Source organism: Hyperoodon ampullatus (assembly GCF_949752795.1).
Source record: "Hyperoodon ampullatus genome assembly, chromosome: 18".
NCBI classification, from domain to species: domain Eukaryota; kingdom Metazoa; phylum Chordata; class Mammalia; order Artiodactyla; family Ziphiidae; genus Hyperoodon; species Hyperoodon ampullatus.
Window position 1 is genome coordinate 28,181,123 of NC_136931.1, and position 22,999 is coordinate 28,204,121.

The following is a 22,999-nucleotide window of genomic DNA, read 5'->3' on the forward strand; positions in this document are numbered from 1 at the left end:
TCCCTGTTTTATTTTAGTTACAGGATTTGTCACTACCTGAACTTATTTTTTCTCTCCAGTTTATTGCTTGTTACCCCCAGTAGAAAGTGGGATCCAAGAAGCCCTTGGGTGGTTTTTTGCTTGCTGTATTCACATGGCCTGGGACAGGGTCTGACATATAGTAAGGTCTCAGCAATCATTGGTTGATGAATAAATGAATCAATTATCCGTGCAGGTCGATATGGCCTGAGGGATGTGTGTGTGTGTGTGTGTGTGTGTGTGTGTGTGTGTTTCAGGGTGCAAGTGGAGCAAAGAAACCGGAAGTCCAACATCATCTTCCACCTTCTGACACCTTCACAGCCACCCCCCACCCCTGGCGTGGCAGGAGCTTTCCGTGCAGTATTTCATTTATTTTGCACAGTGGCTCTGTGGAGTGAGGTCCATTTATATCCCTATATTGCAGACGAGGAAACTGAGGCTCAGCGATCTTCTAAGTTACTGCTCAATCAGTTCAGAAGAGAAAACCACATCAACTGAGTCATAAAAGGGCCTCCCCCTTCCACGCACACCCACAATTTATCCAGACCCTCCCCTCCAGGATGCTCTGTCACCCGGGACTCCTTGGGAGTCTCTGCACAGAGATGCCGATCCCGCTTTACGGGGAGACTTCAGAGAGGGGCAAGGGCTCGCCCAAGGGCACACAGCGCCAGAGAGGCATTCGGCAGGGAGCCGGTGGTTGACCGCTCTGCTAGCGGCCGCCAGTTTATCCCGAGGCTCGGAAGCTAAGGGTGAGGAGGGAGCGAAGGAGCGGTCGAAGCTGCCGCGAATGTGGGGGATATTGTCAGCAGGAGCCTTTCCCAGGGAGAGAAACGGGCGGCTATCTAGGCTGGTTCTGGTGGGGCCATCTCATTGACCACGGCCTCAGTTTCCGCGTCAAAGAGATGGCAACTTGGTGTGGCTCCGGGATGCACCGGCAGGCGGTGTGCGAAGGGTTAAAGGGGAGGGTTTCATGGCGAGGGCGGGGCCGGGATTCCGGCCGCACCTGGCGGCTCCCAACCGCTCGCCCAGACGCCGCGCGTAGCCCTGGGAGACGTATCGCGATCGCGAGTCTCCTCGGAGGAGCCGCGCAGAAGCCGGCACCCGCCGCGGGGAGGGGCGGCGACGGCGGCGGGAGCAACCTGTGGAGGCGAGCGGAGCCGCCATGGCTGAATTCCCTTCTAAAGTGAGCACGCGGACCAGCAGCCCGGCGCAGGGAGGCGGCGCCGCGGTTTCGGCGCTGCGCCCAGACCTGGGCTTCGTGCGCTCCAGCCTCGGGGCGCTCATGCTGCTGCAGTTGGTGAGCGCGCGCTTGGAGCCTGGGGTCCGGGTCCGGGGGGTGGCGGGGTGTCCCGGGGGGCCAGGAGGGGTCGGGGGCTCCAGAGCTGCCCTTTTTCCTTGCTTCTCGCACACCCCCAGCCCAAGTTCACATGCGCCCGGATGCGCCGTGCCTTCCTCGGGGGCGCCTCTAGGACGGACGCCCCCGAGATCACCCTGGAACCCTCTCACCCCGAGACGTCCTAGTTGCCGTCTCTTTGAGCACGCACAAGGTGCACCAATGTCAGAGTGCCCACCTCAGCGCCCCATCACTCCCTCCCAAATGGTCACCAAAAGGTCACCCACAGAAGCTCTCACAAAAGCCACAATCACCGCGCGCCACTCTCTCGCTCTGTTTCCCTGTCTCTGGCTCTCCCTCTGCCAGGACTAAGCCCGCAGCCCTCCAGCACCCAGCCTGAGGCAAAGTTCACTCTCATCTGACCCTCTGCCAAGCTCCCAGCGGCTCCCCGTGGCTGCACCCCAGAACACTCCTCGTCTAACCGAGTGGGCACATCCGGTCCAGCACAGACCCTTCGGCAGGGCCCTATGGGCCCCCGCGCGGGAGCCCGGCCCTTCTGGCTTCCACTGGGTAACCAGCCGGTTTCTGGCCGGTTTGACGGGCCCCTTGGGGCCGAGATACCGCGCCCAACGCTGGGGGAGGGATTTGTGGGAAGCCAGAGGCAGGACACCTCTATATCCAATACCCTTTGTAGACCCCAGCCGAGGCCGATCGGTGGGAACACCCCTCTCCCCACACACCAATTTCAGGCTTGAGGGTGTTAGCTTTCTCCCCATGGTACCCTCTGGTGCGAGTCGGGAAGCTGGGGGGCTGCCCTGTGGGAGGGGCTTGGTGCGTTTTCAGAGGACATGGGGGGAATTGGAGGTGGGCCAAGATCCATTTTGCATTAGGGCACCTCCTGCTGTCCCACTGCTGGGTCCTAGCAAGGCTGCCAGGTTTAGGACTGAAGGCAGGGTCCGAGACCAAACCTCCCTCCTTACCGCAGGTGAGCATTCTTCCTCCTGGGCCAGTGCCGTCTCTCTTTCAGAATTCCTCAAATCTCTTCCTGTGGGGCCCCTCCCCCGCCTCAGCCTCAGACTCTCTCGGAGGTTTAAAATGTAGATCTTGGTCCCCACCCCCGGGAAAAATGTGAAATTGGAATCTCAGTCACTACAGCCCAGAAATCTACATTTTTAACTTCTCTCTGAGCAGTCTGGCAGATTCTTTGTGAAGGGGAGGGGCGGGGCGGGGGAGAGGTCCCGACAGAGGACTAATTTAAATCTGCAAGTAGGAAAAGCCTGTCCGGAGCACTGCTGAGCGCTAGGCTCCCGGGTGGTTGTGAAGGGTACAGAAGCCAAGCAGGAAGGGAGTCCCAGTCCCAGGGGTGAGAAAGGGCAGAGGAGAGGGATGATCAATTCTGAGTCCAGGGAGGCTCATGGAGGACAGGTGGCTTGAGCAGGGACTTCACTGAAATCTGAGGCAGAGGTAGGGAAAGGGTGTTCAAAGGGCGGGCCACTGTGCAGAGCAAGCCTTGGGGCTGGGGAAGTGGAAGGGAAGTGGGGAGAGTAGCCAGCAGGTTCGTTTAGCCATTGTAGGGGAGGAAGAAATTTTCCTCTACCCGTCTAGTTCTTCTGGCTGGTCTAAGAGTGAGATTAACAGGAGAAGATCAAAGTTTAATCACATGTACACATGGGAAAGACCCATAAAAACTGAGAAACTCACAAAATGGCCAAGTCCCTCCCCTTAAATACCATCTTCAGCTAAAGACACAAGAGGTTGTTGAGGATGGGGAGCCAGTTATGGGAGGTGAGCAGGAAAAGCACAGTAAACAATTGTGATTCAGATTTAAGTCGTTACTTTTTCCAATGATATGTTTCTAGAGATTTGGTCAACCTCTTCGTACTGTGAGGGAGACACCCTTACAGATGGAGATTTCCCTTACACGTGTAAACGCTTCTTACAAAAGGGTAAGAAACTTTGGTTTTCAGTTTTTCCCATGTCTGCTGTTTCTTAGATCAGCAGTTTAAAATTATGCCAAGAGATGAATTTTGGGGTGGCAAGTTTTGCTCCCCTACACTGGAGCTGAAGCACTTGTTTCTGGGTGGCCAGAAGCAGAAGGCTTGAATACCTTGCGAGAAGTGGTGACCATATTCTGTTCGCAGCCTTAGGGGGTTTGGAACAGCAGAGGGATCCCTACTGGGCTGAGCAGGATGAGGCTGCCTGGTGGGTCCCCAGGGTTAGCTCCCGGCGGACAGGACCTGAGCATCAGCCCCTTTTGCATTTGAACAATGAAACTTGGAATAAGGGGAACTAGAGGAAGGCCCTGCTGTGCCTGCAAGGACTGGGGTAGCTTCCTGTGGCAGAGGCTTGGGTGTCTGATTTGGGGGTCCCCGTGGGCTGAGCATCTGGGTCCCATCGTGCAAATGTAGACACTGAGGTGTCCGTGGAATGCAGGACTGGCCTGGAGAGCTGTGGTGGAGCTTGGCACTTAGACTCCCAGGGACTGAGTGTGAGTGGGATGGCCTTCTTCTGCACCCCCTGCAGTGCTTTTGGGGCCCGGGGGAAGGGGGACAAGGGTCTCCCGTCAGAGTTCTGAAGTTCTGCACCTTTTAGTGCCTTCACCAATTGGCTTGTGGGAGAAGCTGCTTCCTGAACTGTTTCTCTGGCAACGGACAGTTCCACTGGGTCTGAGACAAGGAGGGTTTCACTCAACAGGCACCCCGTCTTCTGGGAAGCCATCATAGCTCCCATCACTCAGGTGCAAACTAAGCTCCAGGCCTTCTGCCAAGATCTTCATATTCTCTTATTCTCCTTCACTTTACAGGTGAGGAAACTGAGGCTCAGGGGTCAGTTGTTTGCCCAAGAGCTCACAGAGTGATAGAGCTGGGATCTAAGCCCTGAGTGGCCTGACTTTTCTGATCCGTGCTCTGTTACCACACTCATCTGGGCACTGGGTGTGGTGCTGTTGTGGGAGTGATGGAGACCCCAGGCTCAGGGCCTGCTGTCCAGAAGCTCTTTGTCTGTGAGCTCAAAGGATGAGCTACCTGTGGAGGGATCAGGGAAGGCTGCCTGGAGGAGGCAGTACATGGGAAGGTGAAAGCTAATTCTCCATCAGACCCTTTTGTTTCCCAGGATCTGGTGAAGAGTTCCAGATGTGGGAGGAGGGCAGTGGGAAGGGGAGGTAGAAAGGCCCCAGCTTCTTGAGAAGGAGATGTGTTCTTTGTTTATTTTAGTATTAAATGTGTCCTGAAGAACCAACCTCAGTGTTCACTGATTTATCGCTCCCCCACCCCATCTAGCTCCAGAAAGAACATGAGATGGAATATGATATCAAGTCACATATGATGGAAGAGTTAACGTAATATATTTTTAAAAGTTGGTGGTGTATGTGTGGGTTGGGTAGGGATTGACTTAAAGAGAGCTAAAAGGAGACCTGGAATCTGTCACAAGTTTAAGGCTGTCGATTCTTTGTTGAGTTTCCTAGCAGCCTAGGCAAAAAGGGAAACATGAATTTATGCAGATGGCATCTAAAAATGGAAGCAGGGGGCTTCCCTGGTGGCGCAGAGGTTGAGAGTCCGCCTGCCGATGCAGGGGACGCGGGTTCGTGCCCCGGTCTGGGAGGATCCCACGTGCCGCGGAGCGGCTGGGCCCGTGAGCTATGGCCGCTGGGCCTGCGCGTCCGGAGCCTGTGCTCCGCAACGGGAGGGGCCACAACAGTGAGAGGCCCACATACCACACAAAAAAAAATAAAATAAAATAAAAATGGAAGCAGGCAAGTTTGATCTAGAGACAGCTCTTGGTCATTAAAAACCTGGAAGCTTTTTTTTTTTTTTTAATACAGCAGGTTCTTATTAGTTATCTATTTTATACATATTAGTGTATATATGTCAATCCCAATCTCCCAATTCATCACACGTGGGAGGTAGGGTGCTTTGGATGGGAAGGAGAGGAAATTCAGGAAGGGGAACTCACCAGGAGCCAGGGCCACTAGGGAAGGCTTCCTGATGGAAGTGGGCCCTGAAGGGTTTCGTTACGTGGAAGGGGTAGTAAGGAGGTGCAGAGCAGGGGAACCTTGGAATACCTCGTAAAAGGCCCAGCGGTCAGAAGGCATCCTTGAGGCTCAGGACATAGAAACCATATGAATGGCCTGTGTTGGTAGGGCAGCTGTGTTTGGCACCTTTTATCCTTCCTTCTTGCCCTATCTCCTGGGATTGGGGGTGGTCACATGATTCCCAGTTGGCAGGTGAATAAACAGATCAGAAGCCTCACCTGCCACTTGATCACAGTGATCCATGGGTGGTGGTGAGAGTATTGGTGGAAGCAGAGAGCCTTGGGTTCAAATCCTGGCTCTGTCATCTTGGGCAAGTTCCCTAATATCCCTGAGCCTCAGTTTCCTTGTCTGTGAAATGGTGATGGTGGGATTGTGAGGAATACGGAAGCTGATGCCTGCAAAGGGCTTAGCACTGTATATGTTAGAACGAAGGGCAGTTAGGATTCACAGGGTCATAGAATCCTAGGGCTCTTACACTTGCTCCCAAAAGCCCCTCGGTGTGTCCTCAACATGAGCTTGCATTCTTCCAGGGACAGGGAGCTCAGTCCCTCTAAAGGCTACCTGCTCCATCTTTGTGCACCTGGGAGTGTGAGAAAGTTTTTCCTTGTGGTAGTCCTGACTCTCTCTCCCGCCCCATAAGGCATGGCGGCCCCTTTTCAGGTTGGGGGCAGGGCAGAGGCTGAAAGTCAACTCTTTAGGTTGGCTAGACAAGGCTGTGGGGATCTGCGAGGTGTGAGCAGAGGTTGGCCATATTGGAATCACGGTGTTGGGGACTCACAGGGTTTTCCATAGCACTGAGTTTCATGGGTTCAGCCTCCTTAGGGCAGCATTCCCCGCCCTGCATGCTCCCCACCTTCCTTCCTACTCCACTGTACCCAGCAAAACAATGCCTGTACTGTTAGCTCCGCCTACCCGCCCCACTTTGTGGCTAGGAGAGTGTCGAGTGTTTGGAATCAATGTATAATTATGTAACAATATATGGACACATTATCCTTAAAAAGAAAAAACCTATTACAGATAAGGCTAAAGTTATTCTTGGATCCCCTACCCCTCTCCCCAAGGGAACTGCTGTGTTGGGGTGTTTCTAGTTGTTTTTCCTGTGCATTTTAAAAAACATTGATGGTTTTATTCTGTATCCTTTGTTGGGTTGCTTTTCTCACACCCAGGGCACCTGCATCTCTTCATGTTATGCAGAGCTGTCTGCCTCCTTCCTGTTTCGGGCTATCCCAGGCTGTCACGGTAGGGCCCTAGCTCATTTAGCCATTTCTCTGTTGATGGGCCTGTTTTTATTCTTTGAAAAAATTATACAGACATACGGCAAAAATGTTCCAGCAGTCCAAAGCGTTATCAATGAAAATGTAATCTCTCATCCCAGTCGGGTCACTCCTCACACCCCCATCCCCCGCCCTTGCCCGAGGCATCATGGGTGTGGCATTCCAGGGTGAGTCAGTGCAGTTATTTCTACACATAGCCCCTCTCAAAACACAGGTAGGCGCACTCTGCCTGTGCCCTGCCACGCTTTTACCCCCTTGGCAATACACCTAGGGATGTTCTATATCATTGCACATAGAGCTACACGTATCTTTCTCTTTTTAATCTTTTATTTCCTTAATTTCTTTAACAGGCGATGTATTTACAACAGTCTAGAATAAGAAAGAGTGGGAAAGAACACAGTGAAAAATCTCTGTCCCATTTGCTTCGAGTTGACCTCCCCCATGCCCATTCTTCTCCGTTTCCTGTGTAGCATTTTAGGCTTTCTTTAAGGAGATCTGCAAATGTGGCTATAGATCCCCACCTCTCCCCACTTTACTCCAGGGCTATAGTCTATCCACATCCTTCTGCACTTTTCCTTTTTCACTTAAAAGTGTGTCATGGAGGTCTTTTCGTCTCAGTACCTGAAGCGTGATCACTTCTCTTGCGTCTTCTGTAGCAGCCCATCCCGCAGCTGTGGTGTGAGTTGTGTGGCCTGTCCTTTTGTTGACAGACACTTGGGTTTCCACTCTTGCTGTTCCACACTGTGTCACGGTGAATGATCTCGCCCAAGCCACTGAGCACATCTATATGGTACATTTCTGGAAGGGGGACCGCTGGCTCAGGTTATGTGTGTTAGCGATTTTGTTACAGATTGTCAGATGCCCTCCATAGGGGTAACATTTGTGCCCCTCAGGGAGCCTTCTCATAGAGTGCCTGTTCCCTACAGCTCCCATCTGACAGGCGAAATGGCAGGTCAGGGTAGCATTGTTTTGCATTTCTCTTATGAGTGAGGTTAAAGAACCTCACTTTTTAGAGCCATTTGCATTTCCTTGTATGTTTGCTTCTTTCCACATTTTATTAAATTGTTGGCCTTTGTCCTATCAATTGCTAGGAGTGCTAGATTACTTGCAAATATTTTTTTCCTAGTTTGTTTTTTGACTTTGCTCAGGGTATTTTGTTTTGTTTTGTTTTTTTATGGTGTTTTTTTTTTGCTTGTTTGTTTTGTTTTGTTTTTGGTCAGAAAGACTTATTTTTATGTTGCCGAATTTCTTGTTTTCTTTCCTTTTCGTTTTTTCTTTCTGGCTTCTGGAAACTGTGTCAGAGTTAGGACTTTCCCACCTAGAGGTAATAAAGAAATTCTCCCATGTAGGGCTTGGAAAGTGTTGCATCATCCACAGTCAATCACAGTCCCAGAAGATTGCTGGAGGAGACAGCCTCATTTGGGTGCTAAAGTGTCTTTAGTGCCTTCCCAACACTTTTTTTTTTTTTTTTTTTGCAGTACGCGGGCCTCTCACTGTTATGGCCTCTCCCGTTGCGGAGCACAGGCTCCGGCCTCTCAGGCTCAGCGGCCATGGCTCACGGGCCTAGCCGCTCCGCAGCATGTGGGATCTTCCCGGACCGGGGCACGAACCTGCGTCCCCTGAGTCGGCAGGCGGACTCTCAACCGCTGCGCCACCAGGGAAGCCCCCCACACTTTTTTTTTTTTTTTGTGCTGTACGCGGGCCTCTCACTGTTGTGGCCTCTCCCGTTGCGGAGCGCAGGCTCCAGACGCGCAGGCTCAGCGGCCATGGCTCACGGGCCCAGCCGCTCCGCGGCATGTGGGATCCTCCCAGACCGGGGCACGAACCCGTGTCGCCTGCATCGGCAGGCGGACTCCCAACCACTGCGCCACCAGGGAAGCCCCCCACTTTTTAAATTTAAATCTGGAGCTCTGGATCCTGGGAAGACAACTGTATCTATCTGGGATGTATTAATATTGTTAATTTTTGTTGTATTTAATTTTATAGTTAGCTTCTATTGTGGTAGATAATGCAGGTTTTCTACTTTTTAGTGATTTAGAAGCTTCTTTTTAAAATTCTTATTTGTGTGATAAATCCACACTCATCAATGAGGACTAGTTAAATAAATTATGATACATTTATGCAGTGGCATATGATACAGTTAGTAAAAAGATAACTTCTTACCCCTCAACGAAAACAATAAGGCAGCTCTGTATGTATGTAATGATGGACAATCTCCAGGCTGTATGGTTAAGTGGAAAATGCAAGGTGAAAACCTGTGTGTGTAGAATACTGTCATTTGTCTGGGAGAAATACACGCAGGCTATATAAATATACACACTCGCCTATCTGAAGTGTATGTGTGTGCATGCCTAGGTAGTCTTTGGCAAGACACTTGAGAAATCACTCTTGGTTGCCCCCAGGGAAGAAATTGAGTATCGGGGAAGAGGGAGACATGCTAAAAACACCATTTTGTTACCTATCATGTCATATATATATGCATTTAAAAAATAAAATAACTTATCAAAAAAATCTTTCAAATAAATGAAAATAGTGGGTAAAAAAATAGGACAGGTCATTTATGGGTACAGCCAAAGCTTTGAAGATGGCACTTGAAGTCTCCCTCAGGCCCAAAGAGGGGAAGGCACTTTCCCAGGATCACAGAGCAGCAAGCAATGGCTTTGAGTTCAGTGTTACTGGCTGGGTGACCTTTTCTTAACCATCTGTAAGTGGAAAGAGGTAAAGGCCGCGGAGCTGTCCATGTGTGGTGGATGCTCTCAGTTTCTGTTGGAGTATCAGGGCCAGGTGTTGTTGGTTACTCCTTATCAGCTGATGAGTTTGTGGTGGAATTCAGTGAGGATTATGCCCTGATTTCCTGCTCTTAGATGGTCTGAGGGAGCTGCAGGGGGTCCTGCCCTGGCCCCCATGGCGATTTGGAACCTGAGTGTTGGGGGGAGAGCCTGTTTTCCTTGGCATCCAGTGAGCCCAGCCCTGGATATAAACTGGTCCTTTGCTGTTGGGCTGAGTTGGCCCCTCCTGTTTGCCCAAGGGGTGGGAGGACAGGGTGGTACCACAGGGTCTCACGGAGAGGTGAGAGCTGGAAGGCCAGGGCTGAAGGTCAGGCAGGGCCCAGCTGCTAGGGAACAGACCTGGGGCTGTTCTGGGATGTCTGAGCTTCATTCAGTTAGGAGCGGAGAGGTCAGATACCAGATGATCTGCCAGCCTGTATGAGATTAGCCAGATGGGGTCACTTGTCTGTCCTCGAAGTTTAGATGGGGTGGGGCTTGCTCAGTGTCACCCCAAACATTAGTGACAGAGTCAGGACTAGAGCTGGTGTCTGAGGAAGGAAGTCCAGGGAATAAGGAAGACCCTCACTTTAGGCTGCCCCTCCCCCCAGCCCTGTTCCTCAGCAGGTAGAGAGGCCAGGCCTCATGGGGCTAATGAAGTTCATACGCTCCCAGCAGCCAGCTCTCTCTGGAGGGCCGATGGCCCGACGGGGACCCGCCTGGGGTGCTGAGAGCCTAAGACTCTGTCACCCCTCTCCACCCAGGGTCCAAGGACTGCCCCTGCCCCTTCTCTGCTCCCGCCTCCAGGGCAGTGATGCTCCCTGCAAACAAATTAGTCTCCAGGGAGTGTCCCTACCTCCTGGAATTTGGAGTTCTGTTCTCTTCTGGGCATCTCTATCTACTGGGTCACAGAACTGTCCCCACCCTTACCGTGCATGACCTTGGGCCACGTCCATCTCTTCTGAGAGCTTTGGTTTCCTCATCCGTGAAATGGGCCAAGTGCTTTACTTGAGAGAGTTGGGCTTCCTGGGAGTGAAGCACTGGCGGGGGCTGGATTTGGACTTGACCTGGGCTTTCAAGGGGACTAAGGCCTTCCTGGGAAAGTTCTGTGTCGCTGTAAGGGTCTTAGTGCTGGGGAGGCACAGGTTGACTTTCTGGGGAGGACCAGGACACCCCCAAGGGAGGAAAGGGAGGAAGGTGAGCAGGTCTTAATTTCTGGAACCTCACCCAGGGGGTGCATTGCTGCTGGCTCTGGGAGCCAGGGAAGGCCTGGCGGATGCCTTGGGGATGCCTCTCTGTAGAGGGGACCTGCTTAGTCTCTGGCCCCAGAGTACAGAAAGGGAACCAGCAAGGGGGTAGGCAGGAGGCAGCTTGAGCTTCATGTTGGGAAGATTTTTCTAGAACCCTGAGAGAGACCCCAAAGGAAGAGTGGTGGCAGTGGGCTCCTTGACATGCAGGCTGCACACAGGGGCCGGAGGTCCTCATGAGGGGCTCTGGGGGCGGCGGGGCCATGGGGGCAGAAGTCACTTTCATCTCTAGTTCTGGGACTCGGGGACTCAGGAATAACAAGCAGTGTGATAAAGGCTGCATTTGGAGAGCCCTGGAGGCGAACCAGGCCCTGAGCCAGTGTTCCCATCCTCCTCCTCCTCCCTGGCAGCCCAGGCTGGGAGTGGGGTGCTCGTGGGTGGGGACCCTGGTTGCCGGGCTCCCCACTGCACTTCGGGGCCTATAACAGTGCCTGGCAGAGAGCGGGCCCTCGGGAGAGTTTCTTCAGTGACTCGATTTGGTAACTCACGTGCCTGCTTTTCAGGTAACAAAAGGGAGGCTTGGCCGAGTTAAATACCACCCCAGACCGGGTCACTTGGCTCAGACTGGGTTCTGAATCTGCCCTCGCACCTCCTGTAGAGCTGGGGTGTGATGGCCTAGGATTCTCGAAGGCTCATAGTGTACAGAGCGGGAATTCCAAGGAGACTTTCCCTAGAGCCCGGCCCCTCTGCACAGGGGGGAAGGAGGTGGTGTGTGGAGTTGTTGTGGCCACGCAGGCACCCGGAGCCTCTGTCCCCTGCGCCTTTGTCTCCTGGGACACAATGGGTGGCTTTTTGTCCCCATAAAGTCCCTTTCACTGTAGGGAGAAGGGCCAGGGCGGGGGTGGAGTATGGGCCTGGTCAGGCCAAGTTCTGAGTGTCCTCAGCTGCCCAGATGTGTCCCTGTGAGGGGGAACCCCGGGAAGGGTTCACGTGGTCCCCTGGGCCTCAGTTTTCTGGATGATGCAGTGGGGAGAAGGGAGTCCTGGGGGCTGTTGGATGGGCCCTGCCCTCAGATTGTTTCTAAAACATTTGGTTTCATTGCCAATGTTTAAAAAGCTGAAGATTTCATGTAGAAATTTGGATTTCTAACGTCTCCTGAAAAATCAGAAGTTCTTGGGACTGCCCTGGTGGTCCAGTGGTTAAGACTCTGAGCTTCCAGTGCAGGGGGCATGTGTTCAATCCCTGGTTGGGGAACTAAAATCTGGCATGCTGCATGGTGCGGCCGGAAAAAAAAAAAAGTCAGAAGTTCTGGCTGAACTTCTGGCCTGCGTTCCCTCAGACACCAGCAGGCTGCTCTCAGCTCCACAGACCTCCCCTGGCCCACCTTAGTCACTTCTGTGACCTGTGTGCCTTGGCGGCTGCTGAGTTTGAAACCCTAATGTCAGCCTCCAGGCACTGAGGTTTTGTGCTCCGCGTGGACGCTGCGGTCTGGGGTTTACTCCCTCTAAGCTGTGTAACAGCCCTCCTAGCCACTCACAACTTCTACAACTTTTCACTTTTTCCTTTACAGTATTTTACTTGCATGACACACCTATGAGGTGACCAGGAGAGGTGTACTTGTCCAACCCCCTCACGTGTCAGATGAAGAAACAAACCAGAAAGGTTAGGTGCCTCTTCTAAGACCACACGGCAAATCTACAAGGGTCTAACTCAGCCCAGGAGGTGGAGAGGATTAAAAGGAGAGTTGGCGTGACCATCTTTGGGCGGGAGAGGAGTTAGCCAAGTGCTCATGGGATTGGTGGGGTCCCTCCAGTAAGTACAAGGGAGGGAAGGCTGTGGGCCCCCCTGGAGGAGCCCTGTGTTGAGGAGTGTCAGGCCTCAGACTTAGGGGATCCTTGGAGAACACTGAGCAGACCTCCCTTGCTCCCATTGTACAGGGGGGAAGACTGAGGTCTAAAGGGGGTGAAGGGATCTGCTCAGGGACCCTTAGCCTGTTAGGAGTGGAGGGAGTGTAGCTGCAGGAGGTGTCCTAGTCGGGGGGCTGGACTGGGTTCTGCTTCCTACCACCTGCGTACCTCCCTTTCTTTGGATAAGCCCAGCTGCCTTATCTGAAAGGTGGGCGGGGGCCCCACTGGCTGAGGGCCCTTATCTGCCAGGAACTGTGCCTGGTGCTTATTAGATGCATTACCTCTCTAAGGCCTCACACCCCTAGGAACTGCATACACTATTACTACTGCAGGAAACCAGCCACAGAGAATGGATTGGGAAACCCATGTTCTAACCTCTCAGAGTGATAACATTAGAGCACAGAGAGTGTTAAGTCTATGTTGGGCATTGGTCTAAGTACTTTACCTTACATATATTACTTCATTTACATCTACCCTGTGAGGTAGGCACATTTTGAATATAAGGACACTGAGGCACAGAGAGGTTCAGCAACTTGCCCGAGGTCACACAGCTAGTAAGTTGGCAGGGCCAGAGCTTGAACCCAGGGAGTTAATAGGCCACCTTTCCATTAGAGTTAATGCCAACATCCCCCAGTTAAATCAGATCATAACAGCCATTTGTAGACTTAAAGAGTAGCTAAGAAAGATGTATTCGTTTCCTACAGCTGCCATAACAAAATGCCACAAACTAGGTTGCCTAAAAAGGGGCTTCCCTGGTGGCTCAGTGCTTGAGGGTCCACCTGCCGATGCAGGGGACACGGGTTCATGCCCTGGTCCAGGAAGATTCCACATGCCGCGGAGCGGCCCGTGAGCCATGGCCGCTGAGCCTGCGCGTCCGGAGCCTGTGCTCCGCAACGGGAGAGGCCACAACAGTGAGAGGCCCGTGTACCGCAAAAAACAAACAAACACAAAAAACAGAGGGACTTCCCTGGAGGTCCAGTGGTTAAGACTCCATGCTTCCACTGCAGGGGGGCATGGGTTTGATCCCTAGTCAGTGAACTAAGATCCCACATGACACGTGGTGTGGCCAAAAATAAAAAAATAAAACAAAAATTTATTGTCTCACAGTATTAGAAGACCAAAATCAAGGTGCTGGCAAGGTTGGTTCCTTCTGGAGGCTTTGAAGGAGAGTCTGTTCCATGCCTCTCTCCTAGCTTCTGGTGGTTGCCAGCAATCCTTTGTTGTTCCTTGGCTTGGAGACACATCACTGTAATCTCTGCCTCCATCTTCACATGGTGTTCTCCCTCTGTGTGTCTCTTTGTCCAGTTTCCCTCTTATAAGAACTCCAGTCCCTGGATTGGGGCCCACCCTAACTGAGGAATGCCTCTTGGTCAGGCATTTGTGACTAATCCCTCTCCTCTCTGGCCCTGCAGATGCTTTTAACAAAAATATCTCTGTTATCCAGTCCTTGAGAAATTTTTGTTTGAAGGTGCAAAGGTCCTGGGGCATGTGTGAATGTGACCTTTTTGACAGCCATCATTTAAAGAGAAAATCCCTAATCAGAAATCTTTAGGTTTTCAGGAAGACAGGGTTTGTTTTTTTCCTTCAAGATTTCCAGACCTTTCTCTTTGTTTATCTGCAGTGCATGCCTGAGGAGGTGTTGCTGGGGTCTCAGAGAGTTTGGAAGGACCAAGGGGATGAGGTTTGGTTCTGTGTATGTATGTGTATGTGTGTGTGTCTGTCTTTAAGAGTAAGACACACAGGGCTTCCCTGGTGGCGCAGTGGTTGAGAGTCCGCCTGCCGATGCAGGGGACACGGGTTCGTGCCCCGGTCCGGGAGGATCCCACGTGCCGCGGAGCGGCTGGGCCCGTGAGCCATGGCTGCTGAGCCTGCGCGTCCGGAGCCTGTGCTCTGCAACGGGAGAGGCCACGGCAGTGAGAGGCCCGCGTACAGCAAAAAAAAAAAAAAAAAAAAAAAAAGAGTAAGACACACAGATATATGTGTAGACCCCAGTGGAGAAACATGGGGACAGATGAACACGTAGGCAAGAGACAGGGACCCCCAGAGGTAAAGGCACAGAGTTCTGCTGTTCGTCACACGGCTCCCTCCCTTCACCTCTCGCATGCTCACATGTCCCAGTGAGATCTTTCTTGGCCTTCTTATCCTTCTCAGCTGGATTTTCCCCCACAGCACATATCCTGTGTTTCCCTCATGTATTGGGTTTTTATCTGCTACCCGCCCCGCTGCCCCCCACCAGGAGAGCAGGGCTTTTCATGTTTTGGCTCACACACACAGTGGTAGGTGCTCAACAGAGATTTGTTGAATGAGTGAACCCAGAGGGATGCACACGGCAAGGCCTGTGGTCAGAGAGGGTGTCAGAATTGCAAGAGGGCCTGGGTGAAGCCCTGCGTGCAGCTGGCAGCGGTGGGGCCTCCTGCCTTGCTCTCCACGCTCGTCATCCTACTGCCCTCCCCCTGCACAGTGGGGTTTACTGTTCTGTACTGGACTATAAGACAAGTCCTCTGGCCTCTTCCAGCTAGACTGTGGGTCCACAGCAGGAGGGAGGGGTCCAGCGGCTCCTGCAGCTTCTGGAGATGAGGCCTGGGCCCAGCTCCCCATGCAGGGCCACCCAGGCCAGCAGAGGGTCAACACATGCATGTAGGGGTGCCCTGTCCTGGGCTGGGGGTGAGGGGACGGGAAAAACCAGTCTGTCTGGTTGAGATGGGGGAGGGCAGAAACCCAGGCGGCTCCCTGGGCACAGGGCCAGGGCAGCAAGGCCAGAAGGAACACCAGAAATTCCCACTGCTTATCCAGCAGCTTTGTCTCTCAGAGGCTGTGCTTGCTGATCCGGAAATCAGGGCTGGGCAGGAGGGCGAGGCAGAGACCGGAGCGCCTGGATGCCTGGGGGGCCTCGCTCCTCGGGGCCAGCGAAGTGTCCTCATTTTTTATACATCACTAAGTAACTCTCAGTAGCCCAGGTTCCAGAGAACAACAGATCTGGGTTCAAGTCCTGCCCTGCCCCTTACCCACGGGTGACCGTCGATGACTCATTTTCCTCTGAGCTCCTGTTTGGAAAATGGGGATAATACATAATACTGACTAATGAGAGGGTTAGGGGGAAGTCAGTGAAATAAAAGGGAAGGTGCTTACCTGAGGCCTGGCACACAGCTGGAGGGCATTATGTGGTTATTGTGACCAAGCCCATGAGTAATACACCAACAACTGATAAGTGTACATTAGTGTAAACCCAGATCGATCCTTTCTTGATTTTTCAGTTCACCGCATTTTCTAACTTCCTTTCAGATAGTTGGAACCAGGCAACACGGTGGCATGGAGGCCTGTAAGGACCCTGCTTTAAGTGAGGAGATAATTGTCTGCCCCTGACATGCTCAGTCCTCCCCTGGGAGGGTCCTGCGCCCTGCTGCTTCGGGAGTGTCTGTTCTCCTTTGTAACAGTGACCTCCCCCAGCCCTGGGGGCTCTTGGCCCCGCTGATGTGTCTGTTTCAGGCAGGGTGTCCTGAGGATGGGTGGTTGGGGGGCTGTGCTGAGACACCCGCACTCTGGGTCCTCATGGGTAAGGGCTCTGCCCCCAGCGGTGTGACTGCCCTCAAGGCCCTGCTACCTGTCCCACCTTCCTCGCCTGCAAACTGGGCCCCATGGGCCACCCAGCCTCTTGGTGGCTAGAGGAGAGCGCTAGAGGCTAGAGGTGGGGCAGGGGAGGCTGGCAGGGTGCAGTGCGGGGGGGGCGTCCCTGGGGTCTCATCCCCCACACCCCGGATCGGGAGGAGGAGCAGGTGCAAAAATCTGGAGAGAGGGGAGTGGGCACTTTCCTGAGTCTCCCACTCCCACCCCTGGGTGGAGGGAGGCAGGGCCCGGAGCACATTCACCGATTCACCCCTGCGTCCTCTTGTGACACACAGCACCTGTGGGGGGCGGGGGTCTGACCTCTTGTTTCCTGGATAAGGAAACTGAGGCCAGTTATTTCCGAGCATGTGTTTATCGAGCAGGTCTATGCGCCAGGCACTGCCGGGCACTGGAGACACAACGATGACCAAAGGATTCCTCGGGGGCCTGCGTTCTAGCAGGCGGACTAGAGTTGCCCTGGTGAGCCGCACAGAGCGGGAAGGCACTTGCCTAGTGTCCCATAGCCCAGGCAGGATGAGAGCCCAGCTCCCGACTCCCAAGCCCAGGGCTCCACCTCTCACTTCCAGGTGGTGGGGAGAAAGGAAAGTCGTCACAGGGGCTGCTGGACGCCCGGCCTCAGCTAGGCTCATTCCTGCCCTGACCCCACAGGTGTAGGGGGATCGATACAGAAACTTCCCTTTTGGTCCTTGGCAGGGGTGCTTCGGTGGGGTGCCTGGCAGGCCCCCACTCTGGCTGCTCTGGGGTGAGTGACAGCTCTCCCGTGTCTGGTCTAGGAGCTTGCGGCGGGGGGACTTTCTGTCCCCCAAACCAGCAGCAGAGGTGGGTTTCGTTCCTGAGCCACTTCCCTGCGATCTGACTGATGGTTGGCTCATCCTCGAGACGGTGGCAAGGTCACTGGGAGCCTTGGTGTCACACACTGCCCACGGGAAGAAGAGTGACAGCTTTCTTTGTCTTCATCAGCAAAGCAGCCTTTCTCCACAGCCCCCCGGTAGATCCTCCCTCCCTCAGCGGCCGGTCCCGAGGCCTGCTGCCGGCCTGGGATTCTGGAGAATGAATGCCCTTGTGGTGAAGGAGGACGTCCTGGCCTATGGGGTCTCAGCCAGCAGGGAAGGGGCCAGGAGAGGCTTGGGGGAGGCTAGGATGGCCACAGGTGAGGTACCACCCTGCCAAGTTCCCCACGAGGCCACTGAGGGGGGTTCAGCCAACCTACCCGTGTAGAATTCCCTGCAGCACAGTGTCCCCAGCTGGAATTGTTCGTTTATGTATACAAACCCCCATGGGTCCTGAACCTGAGGTAGGTATGCTCTTTATACTCATGTGACAGGTGATGTGTCCAGAGCACAGAGTGGTTGTGAGCTTACCCAGTGTCACACAGCTGGTAAGGGGAGTGCATTTTAAGTCAGGCAGTCGGCTCCGGAGGCCATGCTGTCAGCCGCTACACACACTACAGGGATGTTGGGGCCCACCCTGCCACATAGGAATGGCGTGATAGGTCCTTTTTCTTTTCTGAGGCCCAGTTTCACCTGTAAGGCGGGGATGGTAACACCTGTATTGAGGGGCAATTAGGAGAGTCGGAGAAGCTGAGTGTGGAAGGGGCTTGGTAGGGCACCAGGCAGAGGTCACCGTACCTCTGGGACTCTGTGATTGTGTGTCCCTCCCTCAGGGATGTGCTGGTGACTTCATCTTTCTTTCAGAGGCTTTTAGTAAGCCCCTGACCAAGCTCGGGTCCTGTACTGGGTGCTGAGATGCACCTATGAATGGGACAGTCATTGTCTTGCCCGTGGGGAACTGGGCAAGCCTGGGACACCACCCCTCCGGGGCTGCAGGGGTCTCACCCTGGAGGCAGCAGGGTGGAAGGCACTGCTGCTGTGGCTTCCAGTCTGGGGAAGGAAACAGAATTACAGTCTTGGGTGGTGGGTGCCTGGGGGGCCATGTGAGCACAGAAGAGAGTTCTGGAACCCAGACTGGAGGAGCAGGGAAGGTGCCCTGGAGCACATAACATTTCAGCTGAGATCTGAAAGGAGTATGTTACTAGGCAAGGGCTTGGTATGTGTTGGTATGCAGTAGGTGCCAAATAAATTTTTCTTGGGCTAATGAGAAATGTGTCCTGCAGAGGGCACCCCACGGCAAAGGCCTGGAAGCCTCTGGTCTGTGGCCTCCGGCCTGAGTGCTGGGGGCTCTGGGAGACGCTGGCCCTGTCTCGCTCCCTCCAGGTGCTGGGGCTGCTGGTGTGGGCCCTGATTGCCGACACCCCGTACCACCTGTACCCAGCCTATGGCTGGGTGATGTTTGTCGCTGTCTTCCTCTGGCTGGTGACAATCGTCTTCTTCATCCTCTACCTGTTTCAGCTGCACTTGAAGCTATACATGGTGCCTTGGCCGCTGGTGGTGAGTCTGGGTAGGAACCCTGGGGGTGGGTCCAGGCTGACCCCTCTGCCTCTGGGTGTAGCTGTGACAATGCAGCCTTCCCTAAATGAGAAGTGGCAGGTGGGGGTTGGCTGAAGTCCTCGCTGGCCTGTAGCTCTGGGTGGGGGAGGGAGGATTGGTGGTTCAGGTGTCCAGTTTTTCTGAGCACTGAGAGCCATGAATCCAGGAGGACTTAGGCTTGACTTTCTCCCACGAAGGGAGTAGAAGTGAGGGGCTGTTGAATGGAGAGACCGGAGGCCATTTGGGATCTTGAAAGTATTTTTCCTTTTGGGGGGTAGTCGGGATTTGAATCTGTGGGTTCTGACGGGCAGCCCTGGGCCTGGAGGTTGGGCTGAGCTGGCAGGAGCCACCGAGGCTGGGCCCGGTGTGTGCAGGATGGGCTGGGCTCAACGTGCCAGCTCACAGGCCCCCCCCGCCGCACCCCGCTGTCTGCAGGGTGAGGCCCCTGCAGCCTGGCAGAGGATGGTGTCCCGGGTTGCCCGGGTCAGTCTTCTTAGGACACAGAGCTGTGAGTGTCCATAGGAAGTACCCTGGCCAGACACAGAGAAAGCTGCTAGGGCTTTCTTCTCTGACCCGGAAAACCCCTGCAGCTGGGGTCTGAGGCTTTCAGTGAGCAGAGAGAGGCAAGAGAGGCACATGATTGTAAGACAAGCAAAGCTGGGACTAGGCAGCATTGTTTGCAATTCAATGACTTTTGAAGCTGAGGAAACGTGAGTCATCCTCAAGACAGACGGGGTTTGTTAGATCTTGACATCACTGGCAGGAGCCAGGTGGTGTTTGCGGCGGGCACTGGGCTTGGAGGGGAGATCCTGGCATGAGGAGGGGGTGGCCTGACTTCCTGGCTAGGGTCCAGCCCCTGCCTCGTGTCCTAGGAGCCTTGAAGAAAGACATCCCCGGAGATGGAGGGGCCTTGGTGTCTCTTAGCACAGACCTGGGGCCCAGCCACAGCTGCTGATGTGGCCTTTCCCAGGCCATGATGGCAAGGCAGTGTCTCACCCTCCTATAGGAGGCTGAATTATGATTGCCAAATTGGGCTTTTCTGGGATAGGGGGTACAAGCCCCCTTCCGGGCGCAGGTAAGAGGCGTGAGTCAAACAGGTCAGGAGGGGTTGTGGAGAACCCGCACCCATCTGTCAATAGGAAGCCGCCTCTACTCAGCTCTGTTGTTAGTGGGAATACAGGTGCCAAATCTTGATATTTTAAGATTGAAAGCTTTATATGAAATCTTAAAGTTTTCGTATGAAATCAAATTTAAAATGTTCGTAATATTTTTAAAAAATCTGTGGGATGAGCCAAACATGCCTGAAGGCCACCAATTTGCGATCTCTGCTAAGTGTCAACTGGCTCCGGGGGCCAAGCGTTGGGGGAATGGGATTGTCAGCCCAGGACCCTTCCTTGCCAGCCTGGCTTAGGGGTCCTCACCCTGGCATTTGACATGGGGCCTAGAGCCTAGGATGTGGCCGAAAGGCAGACATAGGTTCTTACCACTGAGGGCAGAGAGGGACGTGAGGCACCACCCCCCACGCCCCCGCCCCACGGGCCAGCCTCAAAGCCAAGTCCTCAGGGGCAACAGGGAGGGCTGGGCCTGGCTGGGAGCCAACACAAGCAGGCCCCGGGTTCTTCAGCTGGTGCACTCAGAGACAGGCTTGGTTTGGTCTCTTGCCATCAGGAATGGGTTTTGCCTCGTGGAACTGTTGCTGTCCTGACCAGGTCGCTTTAGCAGCCCCTCCACACACACCCCATCTCTCAGCCTTTGGTATGTTTACGTTCCCTGCTCATATGGCCTTCAGGCTGACCCTGTGTAGACCGCTGTCTCTTGAGGCCTTTTTAGTGGGAAAGACCCACGTGTCTCCATCCCCATCCTTGAGCCGCAGCCCCTGTTCTGGCTACTAAATGGATGTGCTCGTGGGGACCAGGAGGTTCCACAGTTACCGGAAGTGTCTCATGTCTTAAGACTGTTCTCTCCCCCACCTACCCCCAGTTAATGATATTTAATGTGGGCGCCACCGTACTCTACATCACGGCCTTCATCAGTTGCTCTGCTTCGGTTGAACTGACGTCCCTGAAGGGCACCAGGCAGTACAACCAGCGTGCAGCTGCCTCCGTGAGTATGGTTCCCTGGGGCACCCTTGGCAGTTACAGGGGAGACGGGCCAAAGCAAGGTCTGGGGCCCTGGACTCTCACTGCTCCCTGGTCCCAGGCCAGGCACCTGCCACATGCTGAATTACCCTCCTCTCAGTGGGCTCACAGTTTTCCATAATTAACAGCAAAACCCTGAGGAACCAGAATGCTTGGGAAATACTTGGGTGGCACAAATGAAGTCTGGGTTAACTTTACTGTAAATCAGTCGTGCTGCAATGATTTAGGGTCATATGTCCCCTTGGAGAATCTGTTAAAAGCGCTCTATCCTCCCCCCTCGAGAAAGGCACGCACAAAAACCTTTCGGTTTAAACCATTTGGGAGATCCTCAGGCTCTCCCATGCAGCTCAAACTCGGGCTCCACGTCGGGTAGCCAGTGAAGTACCAGAATCCCCTCCATACCCGGCACGCCTCACCCACGAGCCCCTGCAGGCACTTCCTCAGTGTCCTTCCACTCCCTCAGTGGGGAGGGGGACAGGGACTGCCAGTCCTTCTGACAGACCAGGAAACTGAGGCTGAGAGGTGAAGGGACACGCCTAAACTGAGTCCTGGGTAGGGCGGGAGTTAGACCAGGACTTGGGTTTCCTCATTCTTTCTGGTGAGGATGGTTTTGAAATCTGTGAACTCAGTCACCAGGATAGAGACATGGAAATTCTGAACGTGGCCTTAGGTGCTAGTGTAGGGATACCTATGAATTGATTCCAGAAAACTCCTAGGGTAGCTGAACATTGCCTTTTTAAAACTAAATCCCTGAAATGTGTCTATAAAGTAGCTCCTACCCCTTGGTGACTCTTAGCACATTGTCCAGTTATCCCTCTCAGTCTAAGACACACCTTGCTCGTGTGGTTAATGGTTCCCCACTAGAATATAAAGTTGGCACCCCAGAACCTGGTACCCATCAGCCCCCACGGTGGTTAAGTGGGTGTATGGTTAAGGAGGAGGTGGTGTGGCTCCAGAGCAGCTCATTCTGGTTAATTGAGGGGCCCCGGGTTTCACTGTCTGCATCTACCTTCCTGGTGCTTGTATCACTGTCATAGCCCCCAGCCCCATGTGCCGTGCTGCAGACAGACTCACCTCTGCTGTCTTCTCTTTCAGTTCTTTTCGTGTTTAGTGATGATTGCCTATGGAGTGAGCGCTTTCTTCAGCTTCCAGATCTGGCGAGGAGTAGGCAGCAATGCAGCCACCAGTCAGATGGCTGGCGGCTATGCCTAAACCACTGGTGCCATGGGCCACCCTGGGCCTGAAGGCTGTAGCCTGGTCCCTGTGCAGGTGGCCCCACAAGCCTGAAGCCTGAGCCCTGCATGGAGTCAGCCCGGAAGGGACTACACTTGCTCTTCTCTGCTCATCAGACTCCTTGGGCTCACCCCACACTCCCAAGGAATCAGGATCCTTCCTCTGGCAGGCGCATGGGCTGGAGAGAGGCCAACAGCCAAGACCTCTCCATCCTCCATATTCAGCAGAAGGTGATGGGGGATACAGGACTCTCTGCTTTGTCTTTAGGACTTCGGTGTCCAAGGCTGGAACCCAGCCTTCTCATTGGCACTAAATACACTAACAATGACTCCAGACTTGCAGCCCACCATAGAATATGCCTAACAAGCAGCAATTATTTATCTCTGTTTTTGTTCTGGGAAGCTGAGCAAATTCATGAAACTGTTCTGATTCCTTAAAACATAATCCTGGTCTGACCCTCCCCCAAGCCACCATGTCACTTGTAGGGAAACATGTCGAAAGAGGGTTATGATGCTGACAGCATGGTCTTCCTTTCCTACATTTCAGACATACCAGTTATTTTAAACAAACCAGTTTTAAGTGACTTCTCAATGATGAAAAGCTTATCCAGGTTTCCCTCCCTTTCCCAAGCCCTTGTTTGTAGTTTTCCCTTTGGGAAAAGCTAACATCAATGCCTACTGCCTCCTTGACACTGTTAGTCAGGCACCTGGGAAATGAGGGAGGGAGGGAAAGCAAGGCCTTGCGAGTGAGTTGTCCTGTGCTTGGTGGCGACTTTGTTGGTTTTGTTTTTTTACAAAAATAAAGATGAAAGAACTTATTTGGAAAAGATGTTGGGGAATCACGGTTATAGATTCTTATAAACTCCAGGAAAGCTGCAGCATAAGTCAGTAGTCAGCCCTCCACATCCGTGGGTTTCACATCTGAGGATTCAACCAATCAGCTGATATGCAGGGTCAGCTGTATTCAAAATACTCGCCATTTTACATAAGGGACTTGAGCATCTG

At 53.5% G+C, this 22,999-nt stretch overlaps 1 protein-coding gene across 1 annotated transcript; it reads left to right on the top strand.

Annotated features, from left to right (window-relative positions):
* The first annotated feature begins 1,151 nt into the window (after positions 1 to 1,151).
* Positions 1,152 to 22,824, top strand: PLLP (plasmolipin). Its single transcript, XM_079722981.1, has 4 exons — positions 1,152 to 1,315; positions 18,412 to 18,585; positions 20,605 to 20,727; positions 21,858 to 22,824. Exons 1-4 carry the CDS (start codon positions 1,181 to 1,183, stop codon positions 21,972 to 21,974), a joined length of 549 nt encoding a protein of 182 aa, XP_079579107.1. The 5' UTR covers positions 1,152 to 1,180; the 3' UTR covers positions 21,975 to 22,824.
* The last annotated feature ends 175 nt before the right edge of the window (positions 22,825 to 22,999 follow it).